Genomic DNA, 18596 nt, shown 5'->3' with positions numbered 1-18596 from the left:
GGATTTGACAAAAGTTTATTAGTGGAGTAAGAAACACAAGAATTATTTCGTGCGACTTATTCATGTGGGTGACATTATTATTTAATTTATTAATCTTTATAGCTGTGTAAATAAATAAGTGGTCACAACTTTTGTTTTGAGTTGAAATAAGGAAAAAGATACTTTTAGTCTTGAATTATTTCACTTGTAAGTTCGGTCTTATAATTTAATTTGGAAAAAATACACTTTTTCTCCTGAACTATATGCTTATAACACTTTTTCTCTTAAATTATTCATGTATCAATATTTGCCTTCTCAATTATATTAAAAGTGACGGTTTTTATTCATTTTATTGTTAAAAGGACATTTTTACTCTTAAAAAAAGTATTTCATTTATTTTTCTTCTCCAATAAATTATTGCTTATATGTAGGTATGTGTATGGTTCGATACAAACCTAATCGAACCGAAATATTAGTGACGGTTTTGGTTACGATTCAGAACTGATATAAAATAAAATAAAATAATTGTTGAATCCGGTTCACCATTCTTGGAAATGAAAAATCGGAACGGGAACCTTTTAGGAAGGTTCCAGTTTCAGTTTGAAGCGCCAGTTCGATTCCGGTTCACTGTTCTTGGAAATGATAAATCAGAATGGGAACCTTATAGGAAGGCTCCAATTTCGGTTTGAAGCGCCAGTTCAAAATTTATTTATTTATGTAAATTCTATTTTTTATTTTTAAAATAATCTAAATTTAACAATTATTTATTAGTATTCTTTTTTACGGCTCTAAATCGTAACCAGAACCATCCCTAATGTTTCGATTCGATTGCTATAGTGTTCGATTAAGTTCGAATCAAACCGTGACCATCTATACATATAAGCAATAATTTGTTGGAGAAGAAAAATAAAGGGAAAATTGTAATTTTTGCCCCTCCATAATATGCCAATTATCAATGTCACCCCTGAATTATTAGTGGTGTAAATGTTGCCCCTCAATTTTAAAAAATGGTACATATATTGCCCATCCCGTACCGACCGGAGGGGCAATATTTACACCACGGGAGAGACAATATATGTAGGCACCGACCCGTACCTACAGGTTTCCACCGGAAATCAGTTTTCCATCCTGGCCAGTGGTCCATTTCCGGCCACTAGCCATGGTTCCACAGTTTTGCGGCGTGTAACTCATTTTCAGAAAACGACTTCTGGAAAATTTTTCCAGAAGTTGTTTTCCGGAAAATTGGCACCATTTTCCTTGGTCAAGGGAAATTGTTTTCCATTGACCACATTTTCCAAGCACTTCCAAACAAAGGAAACCGGGAAAATGATACACATTTTCCAAGCACTCTCAAACAAAGGAAACTGGGAAAATAATTTCCGTAAATCAATTTCCGGATTTCCAAACACACCCTAATTGAATTGCAAAATGAATCCACAGTAGAAAATGAATTGAAGCCCCCAATAGACAAAACAAAAACCTAACCGCTGAATCATATCCGAGCCTGAATTAGTCATCATGAGATGGCATGCAAGGGATACAACAAGCTAAGTACAAAATTAAAGAGGACTTATCAAAACAAATTAAAAACGTCATACCCCATAAGTTCTTCCCATATATAACATGTTGAAGCCATTTAGTTCTTGAGTTCATAAGGAAATATATGCACCAATGTTGTTGATCATATCGACTTAAATCAGCAAAAATTAAATCTAGTTCTCGAGTCAAATATACTAACCAATTGGGATAGGGGTTGCGCTCCATTTAGTACAGCTGTAAGGTTTCCATCCATCAAACAAAAGCAGCCTAGCTCATCTATAGTTATGTTCCTAGAAATAAGAAACATATATGATTGTTAGTCACTAAAATTGTCGTAATTTACCTCCTCTCACATGCTCAGTCGAGACGGGACGTGAGGACCGTTAGAGTTATAAATTCAACATTTTGGGAGTAAAAGAAACATGAAAGGAATAAATGAAAATAAAGTTGAAAGAAAATAACCAACCCACTAAATCACAAGGCAGGCTCAGAAATATTACAAGGCCGTTGCAAATTAAATTAGAAAATATTACCTTTGGGACAGTATGTATAAATTTCACGGAGAACAAGTTTATCGTCCCCAAGATCTCGCCGCTCTTCTTGAATTTTTTTAGCAGAATTCACAAGGCTGGAGCAACAACTCTTTAGATCAATTAACTGCAATGTGTCAATCTCACCAAAACCAGTTGGAAATTCCACCAAATCAGGACAGAGATAAAGAAATATGCATTCAAGAATGGGGAAATGATCAGCATCCACACTCCAATGCTTGAGACTTAAAAGGCTATTAACTTCCAAATACTTTAATTTGCAGAAGCCATTTCCTGTTGTTTTCCACTCTGGGCCACAGAAAGCATCCTCTCTTAATTTTAGAACCTCAAGGTTAGGCAATGTGCTAATAATGGGCATATCCTCCCATGAAAAATTTGTTCTTATGAGGGTCAACTTCTTGAGATTTGGTGGAAAAGCTTTTAGAACTTTGTTGTCACATTTCGGAGACCATCGATCTCTTGCAAATTTTAAGTTCTCCAGCTGATGCAAATTGAGAAGACCTTCCATTGAAATAGGTGGTCGTAAATCCCAAGTTTTTTTACTTAAAGAAGGCATTTTATAATGACCGTCATAGCCCATTAAGTGAATCCCAAGTTCCTTAATATTTGGAATCGCTTTGAAGTCTGGCTCAGTTTGCAAACGTTTGGGTAGACTCAACCAAAATAGAGTTTGTAGATTTCCTTGAACCAACTTTGGGAGATGGTGGTAATAAAGAGTCTCGGGGGAGAAATGAACATGCCTTATTTGTGGCATATCCAAAATATTATTTGGTGAAAAAGAAGGCCAATGACTATTAGTAATGATGACAGTCTGCAAACATCGAAGCTTACACCATTGGTAATCATTAATAGATGCCCTCTGGTAAAGGGATAGGGCTAAGTATCTCAAATGAACAAGATCCTCTATTTCCCTTGGTAGGTGATTTAGATTACATTTCCTTATGTTCAACACCCTTAGCAGTTTAGAATAGGGAAGTATTCTGGAATTGTTGCAGGAAACACCGAGAATAGAATGATGAGGAAGATGTAGAAAAGAACGCAATTCATGGGATCGACTAATTGGAGTAATTGGCTCAGCCTGTATATGTATTAATTGATAACTGACGACCCGACGGCAAGCTTTTCGGTCCAAGCTGCTTGTTGCTAATCCAACATTGTTTTTCTCATTTATAACACACAAAAGCTTCTCCCTCTGAGCCTCTCTCAAGCTAAAGCTATGCAGCACATCATGGAGCTTACAATACTTGATTTTGTTGTCAAAACTACTCCACTTATCAATTTGAACTAGACCTCTGTCCACAAGATCCTGTAAGTAAGCATATGCCACTTCTTCCATGGTCTTATTCAACTCAAACTTTAAGAATCCCTCTGCAATCCATAGCCTAATCAACTTTTTCACTTTAATCACACTATCTTCTGGGAAAACACCAAAATATAAAAAACAAACTTTCAAATGCGGAGGCAAGTGGTTGTAACTTAGTGAGAGCATTTTTGAACATTTCTTTTTGGAATCAGTGTTAAGCAATAGATCCAAATTTGCAATAACATTCTCCCACTGATTTGGTGATGGCTTGTTGGATGAGGAAGAAAGAAGCCCAGCAACCACTATAATTGTTAGAGGTAATCCTTGACATTTTTTAACAATATCTCTACCAATTTTTTCAAATTCAAGAGGGAATTTTTTTTCTACAAATACTTTGTTGTAAAATAAATTCCAACTTTCATTGAAATTTAAGAATCGCATGGAATAAAGATTGTTACCAGAACTAACATAGCCAGCCACCTGTTTGAGCCGTGTAGTCACCAATATTCGACTCCTATTGAAATCTTCTGGAAAACATCTTTGAATGCCATCCCACGCTTGAGTGCTCCATATATCATCTATGACAATGAGATACCTGTGACCCAACAATTTTTGGCGTAGTTGACTTGCCAGATAAGAGACATCTGGGTTGTTGTCATTAGAACCGAGAAGCTCACGGAGCATTTCTCTAAGATTGTGTTGTTGAGATACAGTAGTCCATGCTCGACTGTCAAAATAAGCAATTGCTGCTTCATCATTGTAGACTCTTTGAGCTAAAGTAGTCTTGCCGATGCCTCCCATCCCTGTGATTGAGATGATTTTCAGGTTATTTGAATCTGAAATGAGCTTGTTCTTGATGGTTTCAAACTCATCGTCGCATCCTACCATTGCATTCTTGGGCTCTGAAGAACGTTTGAAGGAGCTATCAGCGTTGATATTCTGTATTGCTGGGTTTCTTGTTGGCGGCTCTACAGAGTGATTGCGATTGCGATAGCTCTGAATCTGCAGAATCCTCCGTTCAAGTGATTCAATGTCTCCAGTTACTTGTTGCAAGGTCTGGTGAAGACTCTCACAAAGCTCAACAGGGGCCTCCTCCTCGTTGTAGAGTTGATATAAGTCTGATTCAATTTTGCTCTCTGCTTCAGCAGCTACATCTCTGATCTCTGTCTCCAAGCGATTCCATGCCGGGCAGTTGATGCTGTTATCTGGAGAATCCTCCAAAAAGGCTTGCAAAAATCGGAGCTTCTTACACAAAGATTGGATGGTTATTATTTGTCTATCATCGACATTCAAACAAGGAAGGGGTTGTAGAAAATGGAAGTCTATTGTATTTAGTAAAGTGACAAGAGAAATAGCCATTATTTTGAAGGAAGATTGATCGAACACAGCGAAGGAAATAATGTTTAAGAAACTCAGAATATAATCTCTCTATCTCAAGAGAAACTCAGAATATAATCTATCTCAAGAGATGCATCCAACAGAAGATAAATTAAAGCTTGACGGGTAAACTCCAAGTTTTCTAATGAAGTCTACCGACAGTGTGGACACGTGTGTAGTAGGTAATAATTAAAGAGGGATTAAATTATAAATGATTAAGTATATTAAATTATACTCCGTAAATGATTAAGTGTGGACAGCTGGCCTGTAAATGTGGAGGATGCATCATGGTTAAGTACTTAAGTGTATGTGTAAAGGGATTAGACAAAAGTTTATTAGTGGAGTGTTGGACACAATAATTATTTCGTGCCAATTATTCATGTGAGTCATATTATTTACTTTATTTTTTATTTTTTGAAAAAATATTATTTACTTTATTAATCTTTTGAAAGTAATGATTTTCAAGCATCCATAGAGTATCAAATCACAGTATAAGTTTTAATTATTGTTTCACTGAGGATGACTCTTATAATGACAGGAATTGATGCTTGGTAGAGTTAAGCATAAGTTAAAACTACTCTTTTAGAAGCTAACTAGGCCTATTGTTAATGAGTTTGGCTGATATGATTTAACAAATAGCAAATAAGACAAGTAAAACAAAGGACCGAGACTTAGTTGATTCAAGCTAAAATGCCAAATATTAAACTAAAGATCAATGAATTAAAACAAGATATAGGGTAAGTGAGATGCACAAAAGTGTCTAAATACCACTATCCTAGCTATTTGGACTTGCAACCTCACCTTGAACTCCACTCTCATGGCAATTCAACCCAAAGTTGCCCATTCAAGAACACACGACTCAAGGGCAGACGAGAAACTAGTTGCCGGTATTAGCACGTGAGCTACTTGATTTGCTGACCTCTTCACATGGTGAACAGACACGTTCCTAATGTCCCTAGCAATCATACGATATTGCCTAATAATTAAACCCACAAGTCCGATGAAACCGGATTATAATTGACATAAAAATTTAAACAACCCGACTCTATTATAATATTGTTGTCAGCACAATCCTTTAGCTAGGCTAGCGCTTCCTTAATCGCCATTGCTTCTGCCAGATACGGATCCCGACCACACATCAAAAAACCACACCGACGGGCTGCTACAAACCGACCACCGTGATCACGCAACACCACTCCATAGCCCGCCCCATCTGCAAAAACTGCAGCGTCCACATTGCATTTTAGAGTATTAACTGGCGGTGGTTTCATGTTTTTGTTGTTGAATCTGAGTAATGACCCCATGTCGTCCACGCTCAGATGTGTGATGCTCTATTCCTCTGAGCTTTCATCCTCAAAAATGGAAACCAAATAAGAAACTTGAAGAGAATAAACTTTAATTTGAAGAAAATACTTCATTGAATCATACGGCTCAGAATATAGGTTACAAAATACACAAATTAAATTATAAAATATTACCTTCAAGGAAGGGTGCAATAATCACGGATAACAAGTTTAGTGTATCAAGGCACTCCAATTTCTCTTCATGAATTTGTTTAGCAAAAGTAACAAGGGAAGAATCACATCGAGTTAACTCAATAATTAACTGCAATGTTGTAATATAAGCAAATCCAATAAGAAATAAATTTCCTACAGAAATCAAGTATTAGGCATTCAAGAACTAGAAAACTAACACTCCAATGCTCGAAATCTAACACAGCAATTTTCAAGTACTTTAATTTGTAAAATTCATTCTCCGTTGTTTTCCACACCGAGCCACAGAAGGCTTTATGTTTCAATTTTAGAGCCTCAAGGTTAGGCAATGTGGCAATAATGGTCATGTCATCCCATGGAAGGCATGTTCCTGCTGGGAAAAATCCCACTTCCTGTGACAATCAAAATCACAGACCCGACATGGTACACAAATACGAGATAATACACAATAGCCCAAAAATAAATATGAACACAAGGAACACAAGATTTACGTGGAAAACCCCAAAACCACGGGGAAAAACCACGGGCCACCAACAACAAACAATTTCACTATCACAAATCTTGGGTACAAAGTTTTAGGCTACCACATGAGCCATACATCCACAAATCATCAAATATATCAACTCCTAGGCCAAAACATTCTTCCACATTCACAGGCTAAACATAATAATATCTCGTACTCAAAATATTCAACCACCACTAATATGATAAAAATGAATACAAGTAGTACGAGAATATCCAAAAGATGCCTGGAATAAATACAAGCTGACCTCAAATATTTGATGAAGATGGTACCCAAGATCTTAGGCAAACTCCATGGCAAAATAGCACCAAAATGAAGAAGAAAGAAGGATGCTCCTTCAACTACTGCGTACTGTCGAAATGGAATGAGAGAAAAGTGAATTTTCTTCCACTGTCTTCTACTTTACTCTGCTGCCGAAAAGATGAGTAAAAATGAATGAATGGGAAAACAAAATAATTCCCCTTTTCTTGAAAAAAGGTGTCTTGAGCCTTTCACCAACATTTTTTTTTATATTTTATATTTTATTGTTTTTGTTTTGTTGCGTTTTGTCCTTCCACATGGAGGGACCCAACAAATCTCCCCCAACCGACTATGTGGAAGACATCGCCATCCCAGCGATAGAGCAACAAACCTCAAACTTCCCTCTTGGCAAAGCTTTAGTCATCATGTCTGACCCATTATCATCAGTATGAATCTTTTCAAGTTCAAGCATCTTGCATTCCAAGATATCTCTAATCCAATGATATCTTGTGTCAATATGTTTTGACCTGTAATGAAACGTAGAGTTCTTTGTAAGATGAACTGCACTCTGACTATCACAATAGAGCACATACCTGTCTTGAACAAACCCGAGCTCCTGAAGAAACTTCTTCATCCATAGCATTTCTTTACTGGCCTCAACAGATGCTATGAACTCAGCTTCAGTGGTAGACAAAGCAACACACTTTTGCAACCTTGATTGCCATGAAACTGCTCCCCCTGCATAGGTAATCAAATAACCTGAAGTAGATTTCCTGGTGTCAATGTCTCCGGCCATATCTGAATCAGTGTACCCGGTAAGAATAGGTTTCCCTATACCAAAACACAAACTCAAACTTGAAGTACCCCGAAGATATCTTAGAATCCACTTAACAGCATCCCAATGTTCTCTCCCTGGATTTGAGAGAAATCTGCTAACAACACCCACTGCATGAGCAATATCTGGTCTCGTACATACCATGGCATACATCAAACTACCAACAGCTGAAGAATAAGGAACTCTTTGCATTTCTTCCTTGTCTTTCTCACTAGAAGCACATTGCTTCTTGCACAACTTGAAATGCATATCAAGAAGTGTACTGACTGATTTAGCTTCATTCATACTAAATCTCTCAAGAACTTTCTCAATGTATTTCTCTTGAGATAACCACAACTTCTTGTTCTGCCTGTCACGGATGATCTTCATCCTAAGAATTTGCTTTGCTGGCCCCATGTCCTTCATAGAAAAGGACTTACTCAACTCTTGTTTCAACTCTTGAATTCTTGAGGTATTGCGACCAACAATCAACATATCATCAACATAAAGCAGCAGTATAACAAAGTCATCATCAGAATACCTGTTCACAAAAACACAGTGGTCTGAAGAAGTCTTCTTGTACCCATGCTTACTCATAACAGAAGTAAACTTTTTGTACCACTGCCTCGGAGCTTGCTTCAAACCATACAAACTCTTCTTCAATCTGCAAACATAATCCTCTTTTCCTTTGACCTTGAAACCCTCAGGCTGCTCCATATATATCTCCTCATCCAAATCACCATGGAGAAAAGCTGTCTTCACATCCATCTGCTCAATTTCTATATCCAAACGAGCTGCTAGTCCCAACACAACTCTGATGGAAGAGAATTTCACAACAGGAGAGAAAATCTCATCAAAATCAATACCTTTCTTCTGGCTGAAACCCTTCACCACCAATCTAGCTTTGAACCGTGGAACTGAAGTGCCCTCTTCATGTTTCACTCTGTAGACCCACCTGTTTTTCAAAGCTTTCCTGTTCTTTGGTGCCCTCACCAACTCAAATGTATCATTTGCATATAAGGAGTTCATCTCATCCTGCATAGCCTCAAGCCATTGCCTCTTTTGCTCACTCTCCATAGCTTCTTCATAAGACTCAGGTTCTCCCCCGTCAGTCAAAAGCACATACTGACTGGGAGAATAACGAGTAGATGGTCTCCGTTCCCTATCAGACCTTCTCGGAAGATCAACTGGAACCTGCGAAGGAACTTCTTGTTCCTGGTGCACAACACCATCAACATGACCATCTGCATCAACTGTATCACCCTGATAGTCCGGTACAGGATCACCATTCTGACCATTTTCCTGAACCTCATAAACATCATCTGTATCTCTGCGGGAAACTGGCTCAATGTCAACCAAACTTCCACTATCACGAGATTCTGGCTTTTTCACTTTGTCAATATCTTCAATGGTTTGATTTTCAAAGAACACTACATCACGGCTTCTGACTAGCTTCTTCTCAACTGGATCATACAGCCTGTAGCCAAATTCATCAAATCCATAACCAATGAAGATGCACTGTCTAGTCTTCGAATCCAACTTAGATCTCTCATCTCTTGGAACATGCACAAATGCCTTGCAACCGAAGACTCTGAGGTGATCATAAGAAACATCATTTCCACACCAAACTTTATCAGGAACTTCATTTTTCAAAGCAATAACAGGAGATAAGTTGATAACATGAACAGCTGTGGAAACTGCCTCAGCCCAAAAGGAACTAGGCAACTTTGCATCATCAAGCATACATCTGACTCTCTCCATAATTGTCCGGTTCATCCTTTCTGCTAAGCCATTTAATTGAGGAGTCTTAGGAGGAGTTTTCTGATGCCTAATACCGTACCTTCTGCAGTACTCATCAAACGGTCCACAATATTCACCGCCATTATCAGTACGGATGCACTTCAATTTCTTCCCTGTCTGTCTCTCAACAAGGGCATGAAACTCTTTAAATACACCAAGCACATCACTTTTGTGCTTCAAAGTGTAGACCCAGAGTTTCCTAGAATAGTCATCAATAAAGGTTACAAAGTAAACTGCACCTCCGAGTGACCTAACCTTCATTGGTCCACACACATCAGAATGTATCAACTCAAGTGGCTCTGACTTTCTTGAAGGAGGATGGCTCATGAAAGAAACCCTTCTCTGTTTTCCAGCCAAGCAGTGAACACACTTGTCCAATCTAGCTTCTTTAACCCCAGAAAGCTTACTCTTCTTGGCAAGGTAATCAATCCCCTTCACACTCATGTGACCAAGTCGTTTATGCCACAATTCTGATGCACATTCTTTTTCTACAACATTCACTGAATCATCAGAAACAGAACTTTGCAAAGAGTACAAGTTAGAAGACTTGTTACCTCGTGCAACAACCAGTGAGCCTTTGGTGATCTTCCAATGCCCATCACCAAAGAAACAACAGAAACCATCATCATCAAGTTTTCCTGTAGAAATAAGATTCAGTCTGATATCTGGTGCATGCTTGACATCTTTAAGTACCAACTTTGTGCCATTGCTTGTCTCCAAACAAACCGTACCGGTACCCGTCACCTTCACCTGACCATCATCACCCATTCTGAGCTCTCCAAAGTCACCTGGAGTATATGAAGTGAAAAATTCCTTCCTTGGTGTAACATGGTAGGCTGCACCTGAATCCACAATCCAAGTTGTCTCATGGCATGCAACGTTGATGGCGTTATCATCACAAGCAACAAGTAAATCTGTTCTAACTGTTGCAACATGATTCCCGGTGTCACCATCTTTATTGTCTTGCTTCTTTTCCCTTTTCCATTTGAAGCAATATTTCTTGATGTGTCCTTTCTTACCACAATAATGACATTCAAGATCCTTGTACCTTGACCTTGACTTGCTTCTACTTTTATCTCTACCCCTCTGACCCTTTTGCTTGTTTCTCTCCCTATCATCTGTAACCAAAATATCTGACTGCGAAGTAGAAGTGTCTTGAGATCTTCTTCTTGCTTCTTCATTCAAGATACCACTCTTTACATATTCCATGGTTACAACACCGTTGGGAGCTGAATTGGTCAAAGAAACCCGAAATGTTTCCCAAGAATCTGGTAGAGTATTAAGCAACCAGAGACCAAGTACCTCATCCTCAAATTTGATGCCCATACCAGACAACTGATCAAGAACGCCCTGAAAATCATTAACATGATCATTGATCAATGTACCTTCCCTGTATCTTATATTCATCATCTGTTTCAGCAAAAACAATTTGTTATTGCCTGTCTTAGAAGCATACAGGGTCTCAAGTTTATTCCATAGGCTCCTGGCATGTGTCTCATTAATAATGTGGTTCAAAACATTATCTTCAACCCACTGTCGAATATAACCACAAACTTGTTGGTGTTCAAAGTCCCACTCCTCATCTGACATATTTTCAGGCTTTGCACTTGCAAACACAGGTAGATGTAACTTTTTCACAAACAGGAGATCCTTCATTTTGGCCTTCCAAATGTGATAATTTTTACCATTCAATCGTACCATATTACTCGTATTTGCCTCCATTTCAAATATACCAAATTAACAACCAGGGCTCTGATACCACTTTGTTGGGAAAAATCCCACTTCCTGTGACAATCAAAATCACAGACCCGACACGGTACACAAATACGAGATAATACACAATAGCCCAAAAATAAATATGAACACAAGGAACACAAGATTTACGTGGAAAACCCCAAAACCACGGGGAAAAACCACGGGCCACCAACAACAAACAATTTCACTATCACAAATCTTGGGTACAAAGTTTTAGGCTACCACATGAGCCATACATCCACAAATCATCAAATATATCAACTCCTAGGCCAAAACATTCTTCCACATTCACAGGCTAAACATAATAATATCTCGTACTCAAAATATTCAACCACCACTAATATGATAAAAATGAATACAAGTAGTACGAGAATATCCAAAAGATGCCTGGAATAAATACAAGCTGACCTCAAATATTTGATGAAGATGGTACCCAAGATCTTAGGCAAACTCCATGGCAAAATAGCACCAAAATGAAGAAGAAAGAAGGATGCTCCTTCAACTGCTGCGTACTGCCGAAATGGAATGAGACAAAAGTGAATTTTCTTCCACTGTCTTCTACTTTACTCTGCTGCCGAAAAGATGAGTAAAAATGAATGAATGGGAAAACAAAATAATTCCCCTTTTCTTGCTCACAACTGCCGAGACACACAAACACAAACATGGAATTAATTTGAGTTGAAAAAAGGTGTCTTGAGCCTTTCACCAACATTTTTTTTTTATATTTCATATTTTATTGTTTTTGTTTTGTTGCGTTTTGTCCTTCCACATGGAGGGACCCAACAGTTCCTTGAAGTGTAACTTCTTGAGATTTGGTGGAAACAATGTTGGAAGTCGGAAGGCATCTTGAAAATGAATTATTTGTGGCACATTAATTTTCAAGTTCTGCAACCATTGCAAATCGACAAGATCATTAAGCGAACTATGTTGCTGTGAAGCATCCTTAGGTAAAAGCTTAGGATCCGAAACAGGGGTGATGTCAATGTAAATCCAAGTTTCTTCACATTTGGAATATTTATGATGTTTTGACTGCTTGGCCAAAGCTCAGGACGGTGATATAAGCAAGATATAGCTTCCAGTTTTGTTCGAACTCCGCATGGAAGATATAGGGATGACTTACTAAAGCCTTGCCTGGTTGCTGATGATGTTGTTCTTGTGAGATTCCTCCAAAAAGCCTTGCAAATTTCGAATCTTTTCACACAAAGATTCCACCATTTCTGTATCATCAAAAATCAAACACGGAAGAGGTTGTAGAAAATGGAACTGTATTGTATTTAGTAGAGAAATGATATGAGCGAAAGCCATTGAAGATAGATAGATGTTTCAAAAACTCAGAATCTCAAAGAGATAAAGCAAGCTAAGAATGGATTTTCTTTCATCAATCCTAATACTACTTTTCCTTGAGCCACCATTGTGAGTGTGAACAAAATTCCAATGAAGTCTAGGGACAGTATGGATCAAATTGCAAATTATCAAGTATACTGCTAGTCTAGAACTTAATTATCTCTCCGCTAATAAAGTTTCTTGTAGTCGAAGATCAGTTTAAATGAATCGTTACTCTAATAAAATTAATATTGGCTTCGCCCGGACTCAAACCGGAGACCTAGCTTCAGTGTGTTAGACTGACGTGATAACCAACTACACCACGAAACCATTTGTTTTGTTTCGTTACAGATATTTATACCATCAAGATGAGTTCAGAGGTGTGTTGTGCGTTTTGGTTAGTATATACGGAGTACTTAATAAATATTAAAGGATGTGTTTGGTTCATGAGTTTAGCTATTATGAATGAGAATCAATGTTTGGTTGATAGGTTTCTAGAAAACTACTATGTGATCTGATTACCCCCCTAATTAGAAAACTCATTCCTAATAAAATAAGGGTTTCATTCCATTATTCTCCCTCCTAATTGGTAATTTGATTTTTAAGTTTGGTTTAGTACTTTTAGATTTTTATTTTTATTTTTATTTCTTGTATTTTTAAAACATTTATTCTCATTATAGGATCATATATAACAAAACAACAATATTGGTAATCATTCTAATTCCACCCTACTACCAAATTAAACATGCAAAATACTTTCACCAAAACCCATTACCATTATCCAGTATTTGATTCCCATTCCGATTTCGATTTCAATGTGCGAACCAAACACACCCTAAATTATAAATCATATGCATAAATTATTTAAATAATTAAAATGAAAATTTGATCAACTCATTAAAAAAAAAGTAACACAAGGCAAAATAGGATAGGTAATCATTTGAATTTAACATTACTTATTTAATCTAGAATTCTTTTCATTTGAATTTAACATTTACCTATTTAATCTAGAATTCTTTTCTTATATATATATATATATAAAACTTCAAATGAAAGTTTTATTATTATTATTATTATTATTATTATTATTATTATTATTATTATTATTATTATTATAACTGGAGAAAGCTAAATGTGGGTTAATCATGAGTATTTGTTGTTACACTTTTTAAGATAACAACAAACATTATTTCAAAAGTTTTTTTCAAAAAAATTATTTCAAAAGTTAAGAAACAAACAAGCATGTGCACATGCACGGATGCATATATACGTGTACAAACTAACAAACCGAACATAAATTTGACTTAAGATAAGATACAAATTATGAAAAAATAGTGATATTACAAACCAAACATTTCAAAATTAAAAAACATATACGTGTACAAACATAACATAAACATGACTTAAAAGGAGATACAAGTTAAAGGAAGAAAAAGTAATAATATTGCACACCAAACAAGTAAAGCAGAAACTATATAGGTATGTAGCTATCTTTCCAAATTGCAATTCCACACGCACAGTGCAAATAAAGCCCAAAGGTCATTTGTTGGGATCATGGCATCACCTGGTAAAATTAATCCAAATGTTGTGTACCTCTTCATAAACAAATAAATAAATCAATCAATCAATAAATAAATAAATAAATAAATAAATAAATATATATATATATATATATATATATATATACACACACACACGCACGCACAACTTCACCAAACCTTTTATTAGTAAGATTAACGACTCTGATCTGCTACGACAATACATACATGACTAAAGTCTACACAAATTATTATTATTATTATCAACTAGACTCATTGCAAAATATTTTCTAACATTTTAATAATAATAACAACAACAACATTTTATTTTTATATTATTATAACAATTAAATTGGTACACTTTATTGTGCATAGGTTTTGTTTACATCATAAAAACAAAACTTAAATAATGAATATAGTCCGTAATTTATTTTCCAAACTTTTATGTTCACAAATACATCACACTCATATATACAGTACCTGTTTTGTCACCCTCTGATCTTCACCTCTCAATTTCAACCTATAACATTAACAATAAAAATCTATTAGTATATTAATAAAATATATACGGATCGGAGTATAAATGAAGGTAATAAAAAAGAAATTGAAATATTAAATAATAACTAAGTTGAATGAATGTGGAGGAGATTTGTGTTTTTGTTTTCTCACAACATTGACTTATATATTTCTGTCATAAGAAATCATATGCATGGTACTATATATCCCTAGCAGAAACAAAATTGAGGCCGAATGTATATTACAAAATTAGTCATGAGATGAAATGCAAGGGATACAACAAGCTAAGTACAAAATTAAAGAAGACTTGCCAATTGAAGCAGATCAAAACAAATTAAAACCGTCGTTATTCCAAAATCTAACATGTTGAAGTCATTCAGTTCTTGAGTTCATAAGGAAGTATATGCACCACCAATGTAACTGATCGATTTAAATCAAGAAAAATTAAAACTAGTTCTTGAACCAAATGTCTAACCAATTGGGGTAAGGGTCGCATGCGCTCCATTTAGTAGAGGTATCAGGTTCCATCCATCAAGCAAAATCAGCTTCATCTATACTTTCTTAGAAATAAGAAACATAATGATTATTGTTAGCCATTAAGTTACCATGATTTACCTCCTCCCACATGTTTTATCGTGGGTGGGGCATGAGGAGCGCTTAGGATTAGAGATTCAACATTTTTGGAAGTAGAAGAAACATGAAGGGAATAAATGAGAATAAAGTTGGAAGAAAATAACCAACCCACTGAATCACAAGGCATGCTCAGAAACATTGCTAGGTTGCAATTAAATTAGAAAATTTTACCTCTGGCTCTGGGAAAGTATACAATTCACGGAGAACAAGTTTATCGTCTCCAAAATCCCGCCGCTCTTCTTGAATATTTTTAGCAGAAGTCACAAGGCTGGAGGGACAATGCTTTAAATCAATTAACTGCAATGTGTTAATGTCACCAAAACCAGTTGGAAATTCCACCAAAAGATGACAAGAATTAAGAGATATGCATTCCAGAATGGGGAAATGATCAGCATCCACACTCCAATGCTTGAGGGTTGAATGTTTAGTAACTTCCAAATACTTTAATTTGCAGAAGCCATTTCCTGTTGCTTTCCACTCAGGGCCACAGAAAGCATCCTTTCTCAATTTTAGAACCTCAAGGTTAGGCAATGTGTTAATAATGACCATATCCTCCCATGAAAAATTTGTTCTTGTGAGGGTCAACTTCTTGAGATTTGGTGGAAAAGCTTTTAGAAGTTTGCTGTCACATTTCGGAGAAGATTGATTTCTTTCAAATTTTAAGTTCTCCAGCTGATGCAAATTGAGAAGACCTTCCAATGAAATAGGTGGTAGTAAATCCCAAGTTTCTTTACTTAAATAAGACATTTTGAAATAAGAGTACTTATAGCCCATTAAGTAAATCCCAAGTTCCTTCACGTTTGGAATCCCTTTGAAGTCTGGCTCAGTATGTAAACGATGAGGTAGACTCAACCAATATAGAGTTTGTAGATTTCTTTGAACCAACTTTGGGAGATGGAGGTAATTAAGACTCCCGTGGAAGAAATGAACATGCCTTATTTGTGGCATACCCAAAATATAGTTTGGTAAAAAATAAGCCAAGTGTTGAGAAATAATCAGACTCTGCAAACATCGAAGCTTAAACCATGGGTAATAATCAATAGATGTTATCGACTGAATTCTTAGGGCTAAGTATCTCAAATGAACAAGATCCACTATTTCCTTTGGTACGTGAATTAGATCAGATTGACTCATGTTCAACACCCTTAGCAGTTTAGAATAGGGAAGTATTCTGGAATTAAAGCGTTCAAAGATAATAGAATGAGGAAGATATATAAAAGAACGCAATTCATGGGATGTGTGAGTCATATTCCTTGATTGACTAATTGGCTCATCATATATATGGTTTAAATGATCACTGACGACCCAACGGCAAGCTTTTCGGTCCAAGCTGCTTGTTGCTAATCCAACATTGTTTTTCTCATTTATAACACACAAAAGCTTCTCCCTCCGAGCCTCTCTCAAGCTAAAGCTATGCAGCACATCATGGAGCTTACAATACTTGATTTTGTTACCAGTAACACTCCACTTATCAATTTGAACCAGACATCTATCCACAAGATCCTGCAAGTAATCATATGCCACTTCTTCCATGGTTTTATTCAACTCTAACTTTAAGAATCCCTCTGCAATCCATAGCCTAATCAACTCTTTCACTTTAATCACCCTATCTTCTGAAAAAATTCCAAAGTATAAAAAACAAGCTTTCAAATGTGGAGGCAAGTGGTTGTAACTTAGTGAGAGTATTTTTGAACATTTCATTTCGGGATCAATGTTAAGCAATGGATCCAAATTTGCAACAACATTCTCCCACTGATTTAGTGATGGCTTGTTGGATGAGGAGGAAAGAAGCCCACCAACCACTATAATTGTTAGAGGTAATCCTTGGCATTTTTCAACAATTCGTCTACCAACTTTCTCAAATTCAAGGGGAAATTTTTTTTCTACAAATACTTTCTTGTAAAATAAATCCCAACTTTCATTGAGATTTAAGAATCGCATGGAATAAAGATTGTTACCAGAACTAACATAGTCAGCCACTTGTTTGAGCCGTGTAGTCAGCAATATTCGACTCCCATTGAAATCTTCTGGGAAACATCTATGAATGTCATCCCATGCTTGAGTGCTCCATATATCATCTATGACAATGAGATACCTGTGACCCAACAACTTTTGGCGTAGTTGACTTGCTAGATTAGAGACATCTGGATTGGTGTCATTATTGCCGAGAAGGCGACAGAGCATTTCTCCAAGATTGTGTTCTTGAGATACAGTAGTCCATGTTCGAATGTCAAAATGAGCCATTGCTGCTTCACCATTGTAGACTCTTTGAGCTAAAGTAGTCTTGCCAATGCCTCCCATCCCTGTGATTGAGATGACTTCCAGGTTATTTGAATCTGAAATGAGCTTGTTCTTGATGGTTTCAAACTCATCGTCGCATCCTACCATTTCATTCTCGGGCTCTGTAGAACGTTTTGAGGAGCTATCAGCTTTGATATTCTGTATTGCTGCGTTTGTTCTTGGCGGCTCTACAGAGTCATTGCTCTCAATCTGCAGAATTCTCCGTTCAAGTGATTCAATGTCTCCCGTTACTTGTTGCAAGGTCTGATGAAGACTCTCACAAGGCTCAACAGGGGCTTCTTCCTCGCTGTAGAGTTTATATAATTCTAGTTCAATTTTGCTTTCCGCTCCAGCAGCTACATCTCTGATCTCTGTCTCCAAGCTTCTCCCTGCCCGGCAGTTGATGAGTTCTTTTTTTGGGTGTAGCCAGGATTTCCACAGCCCAACACAGTGACTAATCCTCTCACTGAATTGTAAGTACCTCTCTGAGTGAGATAGCAGGCCTGAGGGGTAGTTGATGTTGTCAATTTTGGTCTCTGCTTCAGCAGCTACATCTCTGATCTCTGTCTCCAAGTCTCTCCATGCCGGGCAGTTGATGTTGTTCTTCTGAGAATCCTCCACAAAGGCTTGCAAAAATCGGAGCTTCTTACACAAAGATTCGATCATTATTCTTTCTGTATCGTCAACACTCAAGCAAGGAAGAGGTTGTAGAAAATGGAAGTGTATTGTATTTAGTAAATTGACAAGAGAAATAGCCATTATATTGAATGAAGATTGATCGAACACAGCGAAGGAAATGTTTAAGAAACTCAGAATATAATCTCTCTATCTCAAGAGATACATCCAAGTAGTTTGTTTATACTTTTCTTGGAACCATCATGAATTATTCATGAGTGTGATCGAACAAAACTGTACTGTCTTCTTCCAACAAA

The 18596-nt window shown here is 36.7% G+C and overlaps 2 protein-coding genes and 1 non-coding gene across 9 annotated transcripts; all 3 read right to left on the bottom strand.

The window, feature by feature from the left end:
* Nucleotides 1-1717: 1717 nt before the first annotated feature.
* LOC116013761 (putative late blight resistance protein homolog R1A-10) lies at nt 1718-4817 on the bottom strand. The gene is made up of 2 exons (XM_031253681.1): nt 2052-4817; nt 1718-1808 (listed from the first exon to the last, which is right to left on the bottom strand). Exons 1-2 carry the CDS (start codon nt 4729-4731, stop codon nt 1801-1803), a joined length of 2688 nt encoding a protein of 895 aa, XP_031109541.1. The 5' UTR covers nt 4732-4817; the 3' UTR covers nt 1718-1800.
* An 8132-nt stretch (nt 4818-12949) lies between these two features.
* TRNAV-AAC lies at nt 12950-13027 on the bottom strand. Its single transcript has one exon. It is a non-coding gene; the product is annotated as a tRNA-Val (tRNA).
* A 968-nt stretch (nt 13028-13995) lies between these two features.
* Nucleotides 13996-18476, bottom strand: LOC116011972 (putative late blight resistance protein homolog R1A-10). 7 transcript variants are annotated; one of them, XR_004097114.1, is made up of 4 exons: nt 15556-18476; nt 15227-15311; nt 14716-14755; nt 13996-14292 (listed from the first exon to the last, which is right to left on the bottom strand). XR_004097114.1 is itself a non-coding variant. In XM_031251420.1 (3 exons), exons 1-2 carry the CDS (start codon nt 18421-18423, stop codon nt 14738-14740), a joined length of 2886 nt encoding a protein of 961 aa, XP_031107280.1. In that variant the 5' UTR covers nt 18424-18476; the 3' UTR covers nt 13996-14292; nt 14716-14737. The 7 variants fall into 7 exon arrangements, 2 of the variants coding, with proteins under 2 accessions (XP_031107280.1, XP_031107281.1); XR_004097115.1 differs by having other exon boundaries at nt 15227-15307; XR_004097111.1 differs by having other exon boundaries at nt 15227-18476.
* Between the last annotated feature and the right edge of the window lie 120 nt (nt 18477-18596).

The sequence above is a fragment of the Ipomoea triloba genome, chromosome 3, assembly GCF_003576645.1.
Source record: "Ipomoea triloba cultivar NCNSP0323 chromosome 3, ASM357664v1".
NCBI lineage: Eukaryota > Viridiplantae > Streptophyta > Magnoliopsida > Solanales > Convolvulaceae > Ipomoea > Ipomoea triloba.
The sequence above is the reverse complement of the archived record's forward strand: the minus strand, read 5'-3'. Positions and strand labels throughout refer to the sequence as shown.

Coding starts and splice junctions, on each gene's coding strand:
- LOC116013761 (XM_031253681.1), bottom strand. CDS start 4,731: ATGGCTATTTCTCTTGTCACTTTACTAAATACAATAGACTTCCATTTT.
- LOC116011972 (XM_031251420.1), bottom strand. CDS start 18,423: ATGGCTATTTCTCTTGTCAATTTACTAAATACAATACACTTCCATTTT.